At 36.4% G+C, this 22,590-nt stretch overlaps 1 protein-coding gene across 12 annotated transcripts in view; it reads right to left on the bottom strand.

Annotated features, from left to right (window-relative positions):
- The window catches only part of TENM2 (teneurin transmembrane protein 2), a 1,394,962-nt gene that overhangs the window by 739,869 nt on the left and 632,503 nt on the right, over window positions 1–22,590 (bottom strand). Inside the window, exon 1 of one of the 12 annotated variants that reach the window (XM_027545735.1) lies at window positions 21,230–21,716. The exons of 10 other annotated variants lie outside the window; for them this stretch is intronic. In XM_027545735.1, the coding sequence (XP_027401536.1) occupies window positions 21,230–21,275 (46 nt within the window). In that variant the 5' untranslated portion in view covers window positions 21,276–21,716. Of the gene's footprint in view, window positions 1–21,229; window positions 21,717–22,590 lie in introns of those variants that run through there. One more of the 12 variants, XM_027545739.1, reaches the window with a different exon arrangement.

The following is a 22,590-nucleotide window of genomic DNA, read 5'->3' on the forward strand; positions in this document are numbered from 1 at the left end:
AAAAGTCAACTTTGGGCTACATATTTCTTGGTGCTTTAGAATTTCTGTGATTCTAAGTGATTAAGAGAAACCTAGTTTTATTGCTTAAAATCTTCTGATTCATTTTCTCTAATTTTTATTTTGATCACTTATTCCCCTAGTACCTTTGTCTTGTCTTTCCTTTCTTAGAAAGTGAGGCACTATCTTGAAAGACAGTAGCTGCCTATGTAAAGGAAGATTTATCTGATAATAAGGTGAGACGATTATCTTAAATCCTTGAAATTGATGTTCTCCAAATGAAGGACTCAGAAGAACTTGATTTTGCACTGATCAGTCCTGGCAGTTTCAAATGAGTAATTTCAGTTTCGGGACCATTCCGAGGTTTGGAATCATTCTATTTTCATTTGAGCTGGGGTCAGAACAAACATAATGCATTTGAAACTGCCAGAGTCAATCAGTCTTTCACTTCCTAATCTGTATTTGTAAGTAAAATTGCAATGACTTTGGTGTATCAAAAAGAGTGTTACATTGGTGAACTGTTCAGATTCTCTTTCCAACCATCTATCAATACATGATCGAAGGCAGACAATCACTGTTTGATGTTATCTCTTTCCATATGAAAGAATTCTCTCTCCCTGAGAGGGTATTCTCTCTCCCTGAGTCTTTGACTCTAAAACAATAAATACTGAAGCATGCCACAAAATTGCAGTTAAGAGCATTCAATCCCAAGTCTAGGGTTTAAAAATGTTATTTATAATTAATGACAACATTAGCTTCTATATTGAACAAAACACATAAAAATTATGTATCTTATAGAATGATAGCTGGATACAAACACTACTTCTGTCTTGATGGTAGCTGATTTCTAGTATCTACAAGCGAGAGACTTATTTCGTAACAACGCAGGTTTCTAGAACCACGTTCAGTTACTGCAATCCCGTGATGGTTAGATTAAACATTACATTTTTATAGATTATATATTTTAAAGATTAAAATAAAAAGCCATGTGCTTTCTCCAATTCACATTTCACATAGTACATTTAGGTGCAAAGTAATATGTTATCATCAATGAGAAACACAGCGTCTATACTGGTTGGCTAAAGACAGGAAACAGAAACTTGGAACCCGGCATTGTATGATCCAATCTTAATACAGTTTAATTTTAGCAGTGGCTGTTTCAAGCCAGATTTCTAATCTACTAGCAGATTTAAAGAATTTAAGTTCTTCTTAAATACTGCATATTTTAGAATTATTTTATACAATATTTTTTTCTATCAGGCAGAGAATGTGTAACTTAAGGAATGTACATGGCAGTCTAGATATGCAAGAGAGAAGTCACATTTCAGCAAAGAAAGTTATCTGAGTCTCCTCAAAATCTACATGTGGTCATCATCCAACAACATCAGCATGAGATGACTAAGATGGCATTGCCAACGTTTTCCTGAGGTGAGAGAGAAGAAAGTAGCAAGCATTCCTGCTATACAGGGACCCATTCCAAAAATGCTTTTGTCCAGTAACGCAAGGATGTACAATGGTGGTTTATCTCAAAACTCTAAAAGAAACAGCTGTAACTGGGGACATTCTTTTCAATTTCAGAAGTGTTCCTATGAATTAAATGGATAGACTCAAAGCATACAATGTGTTATCATCTAAAGGCCATTACAGGAATCTTCGAGTGAAGAAGAGGAATAAGCATTTATATTTTAAATTTAACTCTTGATTCCCAACTTCTCTTCCCAGACAGACATAAGCCTAGAAAAATGAGTAGTGACCAGAGTCCAATGGTTGTGGGTGAGTTTTACAACTAAGTGGGATTTGGCAAAGAGCTTGGGGCTTATAACCCCCAACACAGTTCAAGAAAAAAAAAAAAAAGTTTTATTTCAAAGAGCCCAAGCAGAGAGGCAGAATGCATGTTCATAAGAAGATGATCAAGTTAGACGCCCACAACTAGAAGAATTTCTACAAAAGATGGCAGAACATGGGAAGCTTTCTCCAAGGCTATCCCCTTTAAACAAAATAAAACAAAAACACTTTTATTCTTAGCACAAATGGAATGAGGGCTAGATCAAATATTCCTGAGTGAGTCAATCGAGATCCTAAATCATCTCTTTTATAGAGCTTCAAAATGAAAGGAGCTCCCATAGCTTCCAAGAGAGCGTTATTTCCATAGGGACATGGGCTGTGTCTGTTTCATCTGTTACTGTATTCCTTCAGAAACTAGGGTAGGGCCATGTAAAGAGTGAACAGTGATGAATATTTATTTAAGGAACACTTGCTAAATGAAAAAAATAACATATTTTATGAAATGAAATATTTTAGCTAAAATAAAGCTTTTAAAGTAATGAAAAAGACCATTCTAACATCAACTTAAAAAGTACCTTACTAAAATCATGTGTGATATAAATCTCATTTTATTAAACATTTTATTGTATATGTATAGGGAAATATCTGAGCCCATATTTTCTCCATAATATTGGACATTATGCCAGAAAAATTATGTATATAAAAGAAAATTATGCACAAAAAAGGAAACATGTTTTTCCTATCCATAAAGAATACATATTTTCCTGAAGTAATAAATAGTTTATATTAAAAAATATAATAAAAGCTAAAGCTTGCCAACCTAACTTTTAATATACTCATCTCAAGCACATAAGCTAAGTTGCTTCAGTCGTGTCCGACTCTGTGCGACCCCATAGACAGAAGCCCACCAGGCTCCCCCGTCCCTAGGATTCTCCAGGCAAGAACACTGGAGTGGGTTGCCATTTCCTTCTCCAATGCATGAAAGTGAAAAGTAAAAGGGAAGTTGCTCAGTCGTGTCTGACTCTTAGCGACCCCATGGACTACAGCCTACCAGGCTGCTCCATCCATGGGGTTTTCCAGGCAAGAGTACTGGAGTGGGGTGCCATTGCCTTCTCCGATAGAACATATCAAAAACTTCCAAATTTAAGTCCTTAGATGTGATCAGGGTTTGGTAAAAGGAAAATCCATGAGACAGGCAGAATGAAACCAAATCTCTGAGGGACCATTTGTGTGAGTAAAACAACTTCATAATCAATGTGAAATTTTATGGGTAACCGATACATGGCTAAATTGATGGTTCTAAATATGCTGATGTGACAAAATGCCAGGAAAGATCTAGGCCACTTATACTCTTAAGTTGCATTCTATAAATAACACAGTTTAGAAGACCCACAAGTGGAGAATTACAGTAGTCTAGACTTAGAGGAATAAAGGGGTTTACCAACATTTCTACCTTGTTCTTGCTGAGCTAGGACTTTGCTTCCAGGAGGATAAAATGGTGCTCCAGTGGGGAGGGGGGTAAGAAAAGACTGATGAATCAGAGGTCCACAGGACACAAAGGCACTCACAACTTGGGGGAGATTTTAGAATCATATCTCATAAATCATTAGCAGAGAAAGATGCCCAACTCAGGAAACACGTGGAGCTAAGGAACTAAACTTGTGACAGCCTCCCATATTCAACCAAGGTAAAATCCTCCTTCTGGATTGACAAATACTGGAGCATGGGATAACTACCTCCTGAAAACCTCTGTATCACTTGACTTCAGCTCCCTCACTGCATTTGTCTCTTCTTTCATTTATTTGCATCCTCACTTTCTCAACAGTGTACCAATAAAATACATGCCAATTGCAAAGCATTATGAAATTGTTACTTCTTATTGCACCAACTGTTAGGGTGTTTGAGAGCAAGGAATATGTCCTATTCATTTTTCTTGTAAATGATTATTAAGTATAATGCCAACTATAATTTTGTAAGTGATTTCTCTGTGTAGAAATTGTATTAAGGACTTTATACGCATCACTGCTGCTGCTTCTAAGCTCCTCAATGATACTGTCCCCATTTTACAGAAAAAAATATTGATCTGCAAAAAGCTTAATGTATTTGCAAAGAAGCATAGAGCTACTCCGTATGATGATGGTACAGCACTGCTTTGTGCAACCAGACTGTTATTAACCATTAAGGAAATGTTCAGTGGATGAAATGCTTCGAGACCTGCCTCTAAAGATCTGAGTAGAACTACTTTTCATTCCACCCCAAAAAGTAGCAAGACTCACCGGAAATTGAAATTGATTAAAATAATGCCACTTGAATACTCATTATATATATATACACACACACACACACACATATATGTGATACTTATCACTCAACCTATATATTTATTATATTACATGAGTGAGTGAAAGTTGCTCAGTCATGTCCAACTCTTTGCAACCCCACGGACTATACTGTCCATGGAATTCTCCAGGCCAGAATACTGGAGTGGGTAGCCTTTCCCTTCTCCAGGGGATCATCCCAACCCAGGGATCAAACCTAGGTCTCTCGCATTGTAAACGAATTTCTTACCACCTGAGCCACCAGCGAAGCCCCATATATTATATTATATAATATATATATATATATTATAGATTGAGTGATAAGTATTGCATTTACCCCATAACAAAACAGAAACCATCAAACCAAATATTGCCCCCTCTTCCAAAAAAATAGCAAATGTTAATGTTATTGATTAAATCTTTGAGAAGCTGGGTTCAAACAGATAAGAGAAGTTTTTACTGTTGAACTCGTCCAAGCTTTTAATATGACAAGAGTTATTATGAAGTGCCAATAAAAGGCTATTATATGAATTATTTTTCAAACTAACTTCACTAAGAAACACTTTCTTTGTGGAGTTTTGTACTGCACTGACTTTCTATGGATTATATTTTAGAAAATTCCCAAGGGGACGCCAGAGCAATCAGAACTGTTCAGACTTCTTCATGCATTTAATGCTGACACACAAATGGATAAAGACCAACACTGTAAATCAGCATTTTATTTTGTGCAGATATGGTTCAGTAAATGCAACTGGGCACTTGGTACACTAATATAATGAGCACTTTTTAACAGACATTGTTTTCTAAAAAGAAAATAAAGTTATGCAGAAGAAATTCCTTGCATCATTCTATGCAAAATGCATAACGGATTTTTAAATAAAATTCCAAAATAAATTGCCTGATTAAGACAAATGAAGGAATAATAAATGAAAACACTGAACTCATATATTTAAAAGGGTGGAAATACGTTGTTGGAGAAAAGAGGGAAGAAAGCACTACCATTTACAAATGACTCAAAGAGAAAAATATGGTTGAAGATGTTAACATTTTTCTACTATTCTATATATGCACAAAAGTGAATAAGGTAGGTTGAAAATTTCAACAAATTGAATTTAAGGCATATAAATATATGCTTAAAATTTTAATATCATGGTTCTATTCAACTTATTAGGAAAAACAAATAAGAATGACATTCGAGCAAAAGAAAAAGGAAAACAGAAATTCCTCTATTACTATGAATTTAGTATAACAATAATAGTGCAAAAATATATATAAACACACACAAGTATATTTTACAGAGCAGAAGGTCCCAAAATAGACTATACTGCACAAGACATTTAATATAGACTGAAAATATAGGTGAAAAATACAAGTGAAAATGCTGATAATTGATTAACTTTGAAGGGAAAATAGATCCTTATCTGACACATACATAAAATTTTTAATGGATTAAAAATTAATATTATTAACAATTCTTAATTACTAGAAGAAAATAGTACCTATTTATTGAACCTTATAATGGGGATTCTTTTGAAGCTGAGACCAATTCAAGATAGTTAGAATACTAGAAATCTTTACTACATGAAGATTTTAAATAGCTTCATGTGAAAAAATACAATAAAAAAACTCCTAGGGTAAAATATGAGTAAATAATATGACAAGCAGAAGTTGACCATACCCTAAGAATATTAAGAGTAGTTATAAAGAAATAAATCTTTATTAAAAAAAAATGAAATGAAGCAGAAAAATCAGTGGAAAGTAAATAAATTTAAAGTATATAATCTTAATATAAATAAATATCATAAATTTAAAAAATAATATTATGATTACTTATTATACAGGCAAAATAATCAAAAGGACATGTGAAACTATTATTAGTATCTTTTTATATAGCATTTAAAAATGTATATTTTCACCAGTATATTTTTCCAAATTATTTTATAAGAAGCATATAACTAGATTTTTATAATCATAAAATTAATAAAAGTTATCTCTTAAATCAGATTATATTTTTAAGGCATACACTTTCATAGAATATTAATGTTTTTCAGTGCTATTTAATACATGAGAGAATTCCCACAATGCAATAACAAAGGTGTAAAACAAAATCTTGATTCTTAAAATACTCATTTGTTGAAGAGGGTTAAAAAATAGATTTGGGTGAAAATATGGATGGTTTTTATTGTGCTTATTTTTTTCCTGAATTTCTTGTATGGACCATTCAACTTTTATAGTTAGAAAATACATATTTAAATAAATCTGCTGACTTCTATTGCTAACATAAACTTATTGGAAAGTGTGTAGCCAAGAAAGCATCGGATGAAATATGGTATAAAATGTGGTGTTCAATGTTCCTGTGTCTTCCTCACAATAATTCACATTTATTTTTGAATTCTGATAGTAGGGTTTTTTTAGAACCAAATTATGTAGGCTTAACAAAGAGTTAAATTTCATTACTGATTTGCTGATATTTAACAAATGTTAAATAATGTGTATTTATGCATTAAGGGAACACTGAAAGAGACACTGAATAGTTTTTGGTTTTATGAAGATAGGAAAGATGATACACCATTCTCTCATCGAGAGAAACATTTGTGTCATCTGAGTTTTATGCTTCTTGGCAAATCGGCAGATCTGAAGGAAAGTTTCAAGAACAAAGAGACGAGATGAATTAAATGGGACTCAAACATAAATGCAAAACAGAAGTCCACACTCCAATTACTGAATAACCAGGATCCCCTTTACTGTACTTTACAAAACTGTAATAATTCTATGTAGGTTCTACATGTCTCTTACAGGGGTTCATAATTTTCAGCAAATGGTCTCAAGGTGCACTGCCTTTTAAAAAGACTATTACATTAGTAGGTACCTGTAGTAGATTTTATTTTATTTTTGCTTGTTTGAGCTTCCCAAGTGATTGTGGGAACAAAAGTGGTTTGAAAAGATAATCTGTAACTAAAGATCAAAAGGAAATAATATATTTTCAATGCTTATTCATATCAATTCATTGGAATGAAAACTAACTATACCTGTAGCTATATAATTACCTTCTAAAGTAAATTTCACTCAACACACCCCACTGATGAAAATAAATAATATCACAGTCTGTCTGGAAATATGAGAAGTGATCTCTCAAATTAAGGAACAACTCAATGCATGAATATTCACAAAAAGACGCAAGATACTCTGTATCAAGCCATCACATCTAAACATCACCACCGGGCTTAGGCTAGAAGCTATAACCAGGTGGGTAACCACAATATTTAGAACATGAAGAAGAAATCTGCCTCCAAACACCAGTTTTCTACTGCATTAACCAGCAAACATTATCATGTTGCAATTATGTTGCACACTCATTCCATTTATGATGAAACATATGGAAACTTAATTCTCTGAGAAGGTGAACAATAAGCCCTGGGAATATCACTCACTTTCGACAGATTGAAATGGTTTGATCACCTCCTGCCATTCCCTGCCTTTTTCTGAGCTCAGATGCCTCTTAGGATCTCAGCATGCGATTCTCATTAATGGCAGCAGAGGGGGGTGCTGGAGCTCTAGGTGACCATGCTTCTGCATTAAACTAGACCTTTGCAAACCACTAGGCTCTCAGGCTAAAGGGAAAAAAGTGGGAATTCCCCAGTCCCAGTAATGCTTTCTGACATATAAAAAGGCAAAATAGTTACACCTTTCACTGCATCACTGTGGGAAACTAATTTGTTTTGACATCCCGAGAAGTAATCTGATGTTCGTATTTATTCTGAAAAAAGCTGTATTGGCTAAAAACACATTTCATGAATAAAACCAGGGGTACGTAATCAGGCATGTACGTCTACTGAGCATGGCTGATATAGAGGGAATTTACCATTGCCTGGAAACTTCTCTTTAAAGGAATCTAATTCCTATCACTTTGAAATCTTTCCCAATTCCCCTCTCTAGCACTGTTAGGACCCAGGACACAGCTGTCTCCGCCAACACATGGAAACATTATACCCAGAACACTAGCGAGCATTGATCCGACCCGCTTGTCTCATGCTTCTCCTTCCAAAAGGCCTTATAAATGATCTTGATTGAAGAGCTATTTCAATACTATTCTTGGCACAATGACAGTCACTGAAAACATTTCTAAGCTGCAGCCTGCTTCACACAAGCTGATGCACCGCCTTATTTATATTCGGTTTATGAAAATCTAATAGCTAAAACTGACGAATCACCCAAAACTCCCTTCTCCAAACTCTTCTGGTAAGGAAAGCCATATAGAAAGATATTGGGCTTTAAAGATAACAGTAAGAAGGGGGGCGGGCAGGGGGGGAGTGGAATTCCAATGAAACCACAGTGAGTGATAAGGGACTCAGAGTTACAAGTATTAAAAGAGATGAATTGCATTAACCCCTGCCCTTCCCCATTATATGCACTGCCCACTGGAAACAACAACAGAATTACTAAAATCCCACACTCTCTAATGGGATGGTAATAGGATTCAGAGGCCATTAGGGTAAAGGCAATCCATATTTTACACAGTAATAAGCTCAGACTGAAGATGCTACACCCCTCCTCAGAGATCAACAATTACCAACTTAACATTAACAAATCCACAAGCATTTTTCAAAATTGCAAAATAAACCCAAGTTAAAAGTCAAAGGTCTATTTTTTGTAACTGCATGCACTTTTGTGAAGTAAAATCATCTAACTAAATTGAAATATATATTTTTACTCTAATACTGATTATTGTTTCTCATTCTAGAATATTTTGGAAATGAGGGATGCTGTGACTGTTATGATGTGGTTCTAATTCTTTATAAATAGAATATGATTTCTCATGGCAAGTATCTTCCACTTTTCAAAGAATTACCTTGTTTTTCTAAAAATGTTGTGTTTTATTCTAGAGAAAATATAAACTATTTTTGGCATTAAGAGTTTCTACAAAAGAGGTCTGAGTGAATGCAATAGGACACTCTGGAGAAGACAAGGGAGAGTGAGGCAGAAACAGGCACCCTGATATTATACTCACAGAAGGATAAAACTGGGGTAAGAAGGTATATGTAAAAAATTAAAACAGAAGTTACAGTAGTGAACTCAAATCATTTAATATGTTTATTGTCAGGGGGACCGTAAATTGACCACCCTTTGAATGTTTATTAGTATAAATTAAAATAATGATTTTATTATTTGTTTAACATCTGTATTCAATTGTTATCTAAAGAACTTCTAGGGTGGCTGTAAGACTGTTTATGCTTTTGTGCAATACAGAAAGACGATGAATCTTTAGGAAAATATTTTGGTGGCTGAGTTTCTTAAATTTTCACCAGAGGTGAATAAAAGGATTTAGTATTAATCTCCACATGTCCCTCTTTTTAACTTCCCTGACACAATACTCAAAAAGAAAATCCCTTAAAATACATAGCAAATATTACCAAACTGTAGAATAATAGCCAGCCCTCTCATCAGCCTCCACGCTATATCACATGTGCTTGAGTTCTTTCTAAAACGCTCATTATTCTTTCTGAATAATATAGCTCCAAAGCGGCTTTAATCATATAAATATATGGAGAAAATCTCATTTTATACTTCTTATAAAATATACACTACTTCCTTTGGACAACAATAAAAATAAATGACAGTGAGCGTGGGGTAGATGAGAAAGGCAGAAGGTAATCTAAAATAATAAGAAGAAGATACCATATCTGAAAGTACTTTCTACCATATTCCTCACACATCTCACCAAACTCGTTATACATTTTCAAATTAAAATAATACTTTGAATATAACTGAGTTAAGGTCATTAAAGCTTAAACTTATCCACTCTTTAATTCCAAATTCACTCTTCACCATTTTTCAGGGTACTATAAGAGTAATTTTCTACTTTGAGGTATGGCTTACCCATACCTGAAGAAAACCAACTAAATACCAAGTAGACATGAATTGGGTGTGCTGACATTAGAAACTACTCAGTCATTTAAATTGTTCATCTATAGAACATAATAGAGTGGGAATCTGGGAAATCTCCTGTTTGAGATGCAAACATAAGTCTTGGAGTGTTAAAGGAAGAATGGCACCAATTAGGGTCTTTCATTCAAGTAACTAGAGGTAGCTCCATCTTACCAAATCAGAGAACTCAAAGACTTTATCAAAACATTTAAGGTGATGACAAGGAAACGACAGTATGGAAGGATGATGTGGTGGAAGAAGATCCTCACATGAAGTAAGGTTCGTAGACCCAAGTAAAAAGAAATCAATACTTATTTACTCTGCATCATTGCTTCCGACCTCCAGTTCCTAGCAAAGTGTCTCATACTGAGCAACCACTCTTCTTCACTGTGACATTGCTGAGTCCACGGTCTACTTCCAATAACTAAGGTTCCATATCCTAAACCAATCACTAGAGTAGTGAGAGGGAGTCACTGCTTTTAGGGTGTCTGGTCTACTGTCCCTGATCAGAGACTAGTGTGAAAACCACAGCTCTAAAGTGTACATCCCCTTCCAACTAAAAGGACGGTTCTGTTCTGATATTTAGGGACCTGGATTATTTCAAGGTAGATAAGCAGCAACAGAAGAAAGGTTAACACTTGGGGCCACTTTGAACCTATTCTTGAGTAAGACTTGAGTTCAAACAAGGATGCCAATCCTTCCCAGTTTCTTGAAGATGTGAAACCTACTTTTATATTTATCAATGCCTTGTTATTATTTATGTATTTAAAGTCATTCAAGAGATACTAATTAAATAAACTTTATGCCGTCAGATATTTTACTAGGCTTCACGATACATAGACAAGTTAGATCACATGGTTCCTGACTTAGCTGAGCTTAATAGATTATGTGGGTGTGGACAAGTAGACAAGTAGTTCTTAAATGATAAACAGTGTTCAGTTCAGTTCAGTCGCTCAGTTGTGTCCGACTCTTTGCGACCCCATGAATCGCAGCACGCCAGGCCTCCCTGTCCATCACCAGCTCCCAGAGTTCACTCAGACTCATGTGCATCGAGTCAGTGATGCCATCCAGCCATCCCATCCTCTGTCGTCCCCTTCTCCTGCCCCCAATCCCTCCCAGCATCAGGGTCTTTTCCAGTGAGAAAACATCTCTTCACATGAGATGGCCAAAGTATTGGAGTTTGAGTGTTACAATAAGGTAAATCCATTGTTATAGGGTTACAGAGCAGGAGTTCTGCATTTAGGCTTAGGGAGGGATAGTCCAGGGAAACTTCTAGGAGGAATCAACACTTAACCTGAAACCTAAAGGATGCAGAGAAGTCAGCCAGGGGCAAGCTGGTGTGTTAGAGATGAGCACTTGAAAAGGCACAATTATGAAAGCTGGAAGGACTGAAGGGAATTCTGTAGAGATGGAACGGAGGATGCAGGAGCTCAAGAGCACAGATATGAGGCCATTGAGGCAAGGGAGAGGATGTCTTGGAGGTATCTAATTACTGGGTTGGCCAAAATGTCCATCCAGGTTATTCCATAAGCTGTTATGGAAAAACTCAAACACATTTTTGGCCAAGCCAATACATTACACATTTCTTGAGGATAGGAAATATACTGTATCTTCCTCATTTAATAACTTGGCAGCAAAGTAAGGACTAGATGACCCACTGGAAGTATTCTAAAAATATTTATCAATATCTATTGGGGATTTCTTTGTGATGACTGAAACCCCTCTAAGCCTACATTTCTATTAACTACTTCATGTGACCATTCTGTAGAAATGCTTATAGATTTTTGTCTTGTTTTATTTAGGTAGCATAGGTGAGGTCTGAATGTGTGTGTATGTGTTTAAATTTGGAATGACTCTTTAATGTCCCCCATTATCTCCTATTGTCGTATATCTGAATAGTCCCCTCTAGGCATTTGTGTGTGTAACCCTTGGATTAGGGTTTATCATGGAGGACACTGAGCTAAGAATGCAATCTGCTATGGTGTAAATGGACACATATAGGAATAGAGTATTGATAGCTTGGATCCAGGTATGAGTGATCTTCTTGTGTGCAAGTCATATTAAGTTCTAAGCCACGGCAAGTAACCTCAAATTAAATGCTAATTATTCCATCTCAAATCCAGATGAAACATGAAGCTCTGACACACGGTTTTCTTTTGCACGGATGAGTGTAGGAGGCACCAGCAATCCCGTTGTGAAGTAGGTCAGAGTTACCTGCCATCATTTTCTATACTTTCTTGAATATGACTTTTCTAGAGAAAGACTTGATCAACGTCCTCAACTGTGCACTAATTTACTGAACTGTCAACACTTGTAAATTTATATATAAAATAAATTACAATTTTCTAAGACATTTCCCATCATCAGGGACATTTAGTTCCTTAGAACACATAGAACTGAAACATATAAATTATCACATTATTCATTTCTAAAGAGTGGAAGAGACTGAATTAGCAGCTAAAACTGAAACACTGTTTTGGATATAAGAGTCAAATGTTTAAAAACAATTTACTATTTTGTTCTGTTAACAAAATAAAATTAAAAATGTCTTCAAAAATATTTTAGAAAATCAAAGTCTTATAATAAACTATTATAAAGTAATTACAGCTTGGGTTTCCTGTCAAGGTTCTTGCCATGTAAATGTCCATGTATCTGAAATTTGCCTAAAATAAATAGATTAGTTTCATTTCAGGAACAAGAATGACATGACTTTTTTGTTAACATTGATTAATGATTTTAGTTCCTAATGGCATTAGTCGACTATCATTATTTTATCATTTGAAAAATGGTCTTCAGAATCTCTAGGGCTAATCTACATGTGAATGTTTGCCCATTTCTTATATTCTACTGACCTCTAGAGACTATGTGTGTGTCTATAAATCACATACGATATGTGGCTATAAACACATGAAATATACATCATAAATATCACATAGATTGAGAAGAAAAGAATTCTAACTTGGGAAGCCCATTTCATTTTAGAAAAATATGCACACATTGTTTACCTATATTTTCAAACAAGATCTTAGGCCACATTAAATACTAAGCATGTTGATGGCACTTTCCCTGTGTTCTCACTTATATAGAACTCACAGAAAAGTGAATATCATACAAACAGATCCTGTGTTTGGATTGCGACTTGCCAGCAGTAAGAAGAAACAGAGAATTTAGTCTCGCTGGCCTGGCTTTTCCATAAACCCAGATTTATTTTTAGTTGAGACCAGACCACTTCACATGAGGATCTTCTTCCCCACAAATCATGGATGCTGTTTCTTTTCCAGTCCTTTTCCTGAGCAGGCAAGGAAGAGCTGAGGGCTCTGATCGCTTGGTAATCCTTGAATTTTTCTCTCTCAGTATTTCCAAATATGAAACATATCCATGAGTGAAACATTCAACATTAAAATAATTGCTAATTAAGTACTAGATCAGAATTCCTTAAGAGTTATGTGTGGTTCATCTGGTAACTAGTACATTGCATGTCAGATTATGGGAAATGAATCATGTCAGCTAGAAAGAAACATGGTATTTTGCCAGGAACATAACCACCTTACATGTTACTAGGAATATGACCATTCTCTCTCTTTCTTTCTACCTCTGACTATAGACACAGGTACAAATATCAATATAGATACAGGTGCAAAGCTGGAATTAGAGATACAAATATGCACATACATATAGTAACATATTTATGTATACACATGTGCACACACGGATGTCAAGAGGCATTTCCTACATATATATAATTTATGACTATATTTGACAATGATGTTTCTAATAGTTACTAAGGTTTTCCATTATCAGTTTTGCCTGCTAAATTATTGCTTAAATTTTCATTTTACAATACGGATTGAAAACTAATGGTTATATAGTACGTCATCAACTATACCTCAACATTCTAAAACTTCAAGTATATTTCTTTCTAATAAACTCAGTTTTTATCTACTGACAAGAAAATATTTTTAGTATCAAGAATAACATTTGTGCCCTTTATATTTGGATCAACTATACTACAAATTATATATTTTGTTAGCTACATTACCTTACCTATTAAATTTAGAAACTGAAACATCTTGTGAGTTTTGGTTAGGCACCTCAAGTGCAACCAATTGTTTATAGATATATTTGTCAGATCAGGATAGTGTAAGAGAAGAGTGAATTATTTGATAAGATGTTACGATATGGCCGATATGACTGCAAGATTTTGAAAATGTTCAAGCCACAACTCAGGTATAAGAAAAGGAGAGGAAATCAAATTTGATTCTGTGAAAATATCCACTAGATGGAATCCTAAACTCTGCAAAACTGGAAGGTGGCTGGTAAGGTCCATGCCTACTCTGCGATCACAGTCTCTCAGAAAAGCCAGCCACCCTTTCAAGTCTTTATATTTCAATGTAATTCCAGGATATAAGAGGTTGTCAACACTTTAAAGTTGTTTGGGACTTTGAGGACCTCTAGAGGGTCAAATCCTAAATGTAAATAACTTATCAAGGACTGACTGGCAGTCACTGATGACGAAAATGAGATAGGACTGGGGTTGGAGATTAACTTAGGTTTGGGCACCAATAATTCACTTTTGTACTTAATGCTAGAGAAATATGCTTATCAGAATTCCAATAACTTACATAAGGTATACTTGCTTGATCTGAGTGGCTTTTTAAAATTCCATCTAGGCATGCTATCCAACCAGTTAATTCAAAATAATAGTTGCTTGGGTGGTAGGGCAGGGGAATGATATAAGCCAAAACAATGAAACCAAGTACTTGGAATCATTCAGACTACTGGATTTACTGTTTGCCTCTTAAACATGTAGGTAAAATACTGGTATTTTGATAGCTATAATAAACCACCATTTGTAAATAAAAAGAGGGGTACCCCCAGAAGGAAATACAGTCAATTTTAATGAATAGTTTAAAAAACCTACCATTTAGATTTTTTTACATAATTCAGTCTTCTGAAGGAAAATTCCCAGGTTTGGATTTTCCTGTTCAAACGTGCCTTTCCATACCATTAGCAGAAGTGCCAATGATTAGAGAAATGATTCACGTCAGGTAGTGACAGAAAAGACAGGGGAGTCAGGAAGAAATCTGAATAATCCCTATGCTGGAAATTCAAACTCTGGATAATCAAGATTGTTCTACATCTTCAATAATGGTTCTGTCCAGTTAAGAGAAATTTGTAATCTACTCAGTTTCAAGACTAGAAAGTCACATTCGCAAAAACTTGTATTTCAGCCTCCAATAGCTTAAAAGTTCTCCTAGCTAGATTGTCTCCAATTACAGAAATCCTTCCCAAGTACAAGGCTAGAGAAGTATATTAAACCTGTAGGATACCATGTAGCTGGCTGTTTTACAGAGCTTTACAACACACTCAATCTCTATGCATGAAGTAATACTACTGAAGCAATTCACCACAATCTGATAGCACTGTTTGTTCAGCTCACAAATGTTGTCTTACATATGGGGGTAAATTGTCTTTGAATAGAAAGTTCAGGATCGCAAGTAAAGGGAGGTATAAATAAATTTATATTAACTAAGAATCCCTCCCCTCTATCTCAATGCATACACAAAGATTTCATGGGTAAACAAACACAGGACTGCTATGGATTTGATAGATTTCTGGTCTACCCAGCAATAACAGAGTTACTGCAATGACCACAGATGTGTGAGTCGGGAAAAAGGTCTGGCCGCAGTCAACTGCCAGAAGAACTGATGGCAGCAGTGAAGAGGCAGCTCCAGGGCAAGGCTCAACTTTGGTACTTCGTCAGGAAGTGGTCGGTGACTAGCAAATAACAGATAATCATAGACTTGTAAATTCCATTGTATTTAATACACATCCCTGCAATGAACATAAGGATAGGTACGTTACGGCTTGGTGAGTGCTAATTTTTCCCGGTTTTTAGTACTCTTGGCAAACACACAGAAGCAAAACAGTCAAATGAGACAGATTGAAAGAAACAGAAAAAAAAAATCCACCTACATTCAAGGTACGAAACAATAATTTCTAAGCCTTTAGGATCTATTTTTTTCCCCTTGCATTGTAATGCAGTCAAGTGTCTGAGTGATGCCTTTTGTGTTTGATAATGTCAAGTTTGAATGTCATGGGCAGCCCCCATCTCTGATGGTATTAAAATGGTGGGAAGATGAAAAGCTTGGAAAAGTAAATGGAACAAATTAGATTAAAGTGGTTGGAGGACAAGGCAGAGCACTCATCTACAGCTTGGTTCTGAGGTGGCATTGGTCACCCTGTCTACGGGCATAGGCTAGTTAAATCAATTTCTGAGAAAAAGGGTGGCTCTCTACTTACTTAGTGATGCCGATAATTATTTTCACTGCTTCTCTCTATGAAGTCTATCGGATGCAAGAAAACATCTTATATGTTAATACAAAACTTCCATTAAATGGTTAGAGGAGTCTCCATAGCTGAACTGCAGTCAAATATTCTAGATATCTCCCAGTTCAAGGTAAGTGAGACAAGGCTTACAGAAAATAAGTGACACATGGGCATTTCAGGGAGGCAATTGATTTCAACAAAGAAAGTATATACCTTTTCAGAAATTAAACCTTAAAGATCATAAAAACCCATTTGAGTCAATGTCAGGAAACCGGAGATGAGCCTAACACTAATAATACAGAGAGAATACCACACCCTCTAAACTCCAGGTCTCATCTCTGACGAATGGTGAAGGTTTTTCTTATGAAAACAAAAGCATATACACAGAATCCCTTCCTAATGAGGCCATGACATCTACAGTACATACAAGAGATTGCAATAATTACAACAGGAAGGCTCCCTCCCAGCCCCTCCCCCTCCCTTGATGTTTCTCAACCTTACCACCCATGCTTAGGCTAATGCAATACATGATTCACGGGCTTCCCTCCTCAAGACTAAGGATTCTCACTGCTTTTTCTGCAATATCCCTAGAAACTAAAACAATATTCTACTACTAACGATAGCTGCTCAGGACCACAATTTAATGGGAGAGCAAATGGACCCTAAACAGGCATTTTAGCATCACTATCTCTGGGCAAGCGGCATAGTATGGACCCATTACCGCACTTCTCCCTGACTCCCATACTAAGAGAACTCCTCCAGAAGCTGCCAGATCACATCTTTCCAGTGACTGTTGAGTGTCTGCTATTCGAGGCTCTCAGTCCTACTGGCACTGGTCATTCATTTTGGTGTTATTGCCCACAGGACCCCTCTGAGTTTGCTCATTTGGATTATTCTGTGTTTTCACCTTTCACTTTCTGATTCAAAGGTGATCATCCTCAGGTTTCCCTCAACTTGCAATGACCTTTCCTTCTTTGCTCTCCTAAAGAAAGTCAGGACTAACCAGCACGTTTTTAACCCACTAGATAATTCTCCAGGTCTGGTCGGCACCTTCTGTTTTCCTAAGGTTCTCACCAAAAGGACAGATATTTTTTGCTATCAGGACAGATATTTGGGGGCACATCTAACAGGGTGCTTTGAATAGAGTCATTGCTTGATAGCTATAATGAAAAACAGAAAACACTGAAAGAAAAGAATCAAATCAACCAGAGAAAGAAACCAAATACTCCAACCAAATTGTAAAGCTTTTCTTATTTAAAGACGGAGAGAAAAAAATAATCAGTATGGGTCAAACACAAAATACGTATTTGAATCAAAGCAAAAAAAAAAAAGTTGAAACAACCTTACCCCAGTGGACTTACAGTGCTAATTACAAAACAGGAGTAGATGACACTCATGCCTTCTAAATGTAAGCTTTTTCCTCCCAGTAAAGAGAATTGAATGGGTGTTAAGTCAAAACATCCTATGGAGCATTTCACACCTCAGGAATGAAAACTGACAAAGAAGGACTTCAGTGCATAAGAAAAATGCACCAGAAAAGAGCTTGGACTGTTTAAGGTAAGAAACACTGAAAGCTCTACCACAAAGGGTGTACACTTGTCTTATCTGAATGTGCTTTTGTAAGAGCCAAGGCCCTCTTTGCATTGGAAAAATTATATACCTTTCTCTTTCACAACTGAAATTGGCGAATTGATCATTTCCAAAAATAAACACTCCCATAGTTAGAGGTCACTGGTTGCCTGAAATTGCATCAGTTTGTGTCTGGGTACTAGAGTCCTGGGCTCCCCTGGGATGTCTTTGTCATTTTATCAGAGTGATTATCAGCAGAGTTCCAGCATGGGTCCCCTCAGCTTCTAGCGCTGATACTTGCTCTCTGCAGCCCCAGTTTGTCCATCAAGCCTTGTGGCTTTTGCTTTGGTAACCTGGCACTTAATAGCCAATGTTAATTATATTTTGTTGTCAGAGGAAAATCCTATTGGGCTAATTTTTCAAAATCAGATAATAAAAGAACTTCCATGACAAACCATGTAGGTTTCCGATTATTTTTTAACGGAGAGATCTATTAAGCACTTAATATTCAGTGGGAAAACAGTCTCAGAGCAATGAAATTCTATTACTTTAGAGGTTGCATGCTTTTAATTTCTTAATATTTCATTACATGTTGGCAACTGGTGCATATTTTTATAATGCGTTTGATCATTACTCTTCTCAGGGTATTCTATTTCAGTTCCTCCTCTGACATCATATTTGCATGTTAAAGGGTTTTAGCATTCAGGGATGAAATGTTCTGAATAGTAATGTGCAGTTAACTTGATTTTTTAAAAACGGAAAACAGCAAACAGACATTATATATAGGGTCTAAGGAGAACAATCTCATAATTTAAAAATCTAGCTCATGTTTTAATAGCTTTCTATAGAACATCATAAAAGGTAATGATTCAATATAATTCATTAATTAGCAAATTATGCAAAATGCTATCAGCGGAGTTTGGGGAGAAGGATCTTGCTCGTTGGCTTTTCTAAGTCTATTGCATTTCTTTATTTTCCAGTAAAAAATGATCTTTTCTTTGCTCTCCAGCAACATCTACTGGAAAAGTCAGAAAAATGCTATTTGTATTAATCAGATAGTTTGAGTAAGGATAGTTTGGCTTACCATCTGCTTAAAAAGTGCATGCTGAACTGCCATCCAGTTCACAACTGATTTATTTCTGCCTACTTTAGTTCCATTTGGTTCTCTGGAAGAAGGACAGTGGTTCAGTGATACAGACAGCCAAGCTACAACTTCAAATTTATCATCTCACCACAAAGTAGTCATTTTCATAAATAAAATTAAAACGCATATATGATACAGACAACATATTTCTCCTGGCCCATCTTCTCAACACTTGTCAGTTATTTAAGAAATAATCATTATTATCAACAGCGGCATGAAACACTCAATGGTTAGCTACAGCGAGAATCAAAGAAAAGGCTTGATCAGAGAAAGCTATGCAGAAACACGGACTGAATTTGAGAACTATTTTGAGATTCTGCCAAGTTTCTTAAGTTGAAAAGAAGAAATGACATTCTATGTGATTTTAAAAACTCACTATGCTACCACTGGCATGATTATATCAAACATCCTACAGCCGTTTCTCTCCCCCTTGTCCACATCTTACCCCGCTCTTTTAACCATGATGAAGAAATTAAGTCTCCCCACACCTGTATGAGGGGCTTTCCAGAGAACGTCTGTTGACGATTAGCTCTGGATGATAAAGTGTGATGAGACCTATAGTTGATTTGATCTCCATGCCCCAACATTCAGTAGCTCCTGGTGTCCCCCTAAAACTGGATTCATGGGCTGCACCCACAAGATGGTCTGTGGGCACAGATGGTCTGGCAAACACTAGACATGCCAGAGTAAGGAATTGAGGGGCAAGTTGTTTGGAAACTTGGTAAGAAAATAATCTTATCTCCAAATAAATATATAAAATATCTTTTCATGCATGGTTGCTGAACTCAACTATGCTACAATCTAGCAGTTCTTTCTGGGACCAAACCTCGCGGAGGCATTAAAGTCACCTTTCTGTCTCTCATTCTGGAGAAGTATTTTTTAACAGAATTTTGCCCTTTTAATATTCAGATTTTCCCAACCCTCCCCAAAATCATCTGAAAATGAATTCAAACATTTTGGGGAACATCCTAGGTAAAAACCTGGATATCATTTGGCTGTTGTTATCCTTGAATCAAAACTCTGCTAATTAGATTTTTTTTTTTTTTTTGTATTCTCAAATCTCAATTCATTCACGCCAGCAATAAATTTTAGCAGCATAGGCAATGAGCATAAAATCAATGGAGACTGAGGTTCAAAACAAATGATCGCAACTTTAAAAAAACAGCAGCAGCAACAAAAATCAGGCACTAGGAGACTACAGTGTATTGCATTTGGTGTTTGTTCAACGTTAAAATAGATGTGAGCCTTTTAAGCTTTATCCCAAAGCTCTTTAAAGGAGAAATGCCATCAAATATAATCCACAACTCTCATTCACGCGCACAAAAGGGACAGATTCCTAAAAGCCACCTACAGTGGAAGTCTGCATGTATTCTATATTTAAGGTCCTAATGCAAAGTTCTGACTTGAGGCTGATAATTACCCCCTTCATTATTGAGCCGCTTAAAATCCAGGAAGACTGATCAAACAGCACCTCCAGAGTTAACTCCCACTCCAAACTGTCATAATTCAGTTATTCCTAATTATGCACTGGACCCTCTTCTAACACACACCCTAACCTGGTGTTTTAACTTCATATTTCATTTGGGACAACACTTAATCTCCATTTATGAAACATCAACCTGACACAGGTTAAGGACACAGAAACGGCGCTGCACCCAGAAGATTCAAGCCAAACACAGCTCAGCAGCTCGACTTAAATAAACTCTACCCTTGCTCAAACCTCCGGTGAAAAATTATTATAACGCAGCAGAAGTTCAGTTAGAAGAAAAATTTCAAATCCCAGCTGTCTCCCAGGGTTTAAGTCCCAGACTTCAAAAACAAGATCAATTGAATTATTATTATTTTTCCCCCGTTAGCTATTTAGAATTTCACGTAAATGCAAAGTGCTATTCTGATCAAAATCATCTTTCTTATCTCTCCCCTGAAATAAAACGGAGGAGAAATCATTCAGCTTAAATGCATTTACTATACAAATCTATTTTCAATTGAATTTGCTGCATGCTCTAATTCATCAAAATTAATACAGGTACTTTCTATGTTAAACAAAAGGAAGCCGACTGAAAAATCGGCTTCTGCTGCGGATGCCTTTCTCAATTACAAAACGGTGAAAACAGAGATTTAACTAAGCCACTCGGTCAAACCCTCCGATGGGCGCTCTTACCTGTCTCAGCTGAAGGCTTCCTTCCCTTGTTAGCAGCGTGCAGCATCTCCACTAGCTCGCCCCAATCCTCACCACCGGTCTCAAATTACACCGCTAAATCCACCCCCCGCCTTACCCCCCCTTTCTTTCTTTTCTTTTCTTTTTTTTCTTTTCTTTTCTTTTCCCCAGCAAGAAAATGCTTATTGAAAGTGATTAGTTTTTGTTGTCCCTTTTAAGTCCCTCCTGCGGGAAGGAACAGGGGAGCAATGTGACGCCACCTTTTAATCTTTTGTAAGAGTGAAAAGGCAGAAAAGGAACGCTCGATCAAACTGAGCTGCACACATGACTAAAACTCGCAGGAGAGGCTGCCGCTGCCTGGCGAAAGCACCGCTAGCTTGAGTGTAAGAACAGAGAAGAGGGAAGAGTCAATGGAATGTGACAACGTATGTGCATCAAAGGCAGGAGGAGAGAGAGAACAATGAGCGAGGGAAAGACAGCGGGGAGAGGGAGATGGAGAGAGAGATGGAGAGAGAGAGGGAAGAGAGAACACGGGGGAAAAAAGATAGAGCGGGTTGCAGGCAAAGGGTTCTGAGAATAAAGCCACAGTGCAGTGTCTGGCAGCTTCTGTTTTTATCTCAGCAAGCATGATACACTGCCTCTCTCATTTAGAAACACATTCGTGTATCTTCCAGGTTTGAAAACTGAGATAATCGCCATGTGTCTCTGGTTTTGTCTGATTGGCATTTAACTGTGCGGTGTACCTGTGATTTTTTTAGGATGCGTTTATGTGCAATTTATTTCACATATTTATTTATGTAGGCAAAAATGAAAGCTGCTAATTTCTACGGCAATTTGCGGCGTAGTTTTACTGGCAGATGGAACTCTACTTATCATAACTGCTGACAAACTGCCACGGGTAAACAAAAGAAGAAACAAATGCTTCGTCTTGATAATTGTCTTTAAAAGGAAGAGCCCACACCACAGTATGAGCACTTGCAGAAACCTAGGTTTCCTGGTTAAAGTTGGAAAGGTGGTTTCTCTCTATTCGTTTGATTAAGAAAGGCAAAATAAAAGGCAGGGCAAGATGTTTGAAAGAAAGGTGTTGGAGAAGAGCTATTAGCAAAGCGAAAACCTTAATTCTCTCTGGTTTCCCTCCAAATGTGACAACAGGCTTGCTTTCTTGAGTCCTGGAACAGAGTTTTTGAGTCACTATTTCTACAGACTTTTATTGCATCCTTCTGCCTTCCTGTACCATTTTAAAAGTAGGTTCCATTTTTAAAACAGTCGAAAAGAAATGATTTCCTAATTCAAATGGTTTCGAATGGTGTTTCACCAGCTTTGTTCCATCTGCACTCATCTCCTGCCACGTGGGGGCTAGGATT

This window comes from Bos indicus x Bos taurus, chromosome 7, assembly GCF_003369695.1.
Source record: "Bos indicus x Bos taurus breed Angus x Brahman F1 hybrid chromosome 7, Bos_hybrid_MaternalHap_v2.0, whole genome shotgun sequence".
Lineage (NCBI taxonomy): Eukaryota > Metazoa > Chordata > Mammalia > Artiodactyla > Bovidae > Bos > Bos indicus x Bos taurus.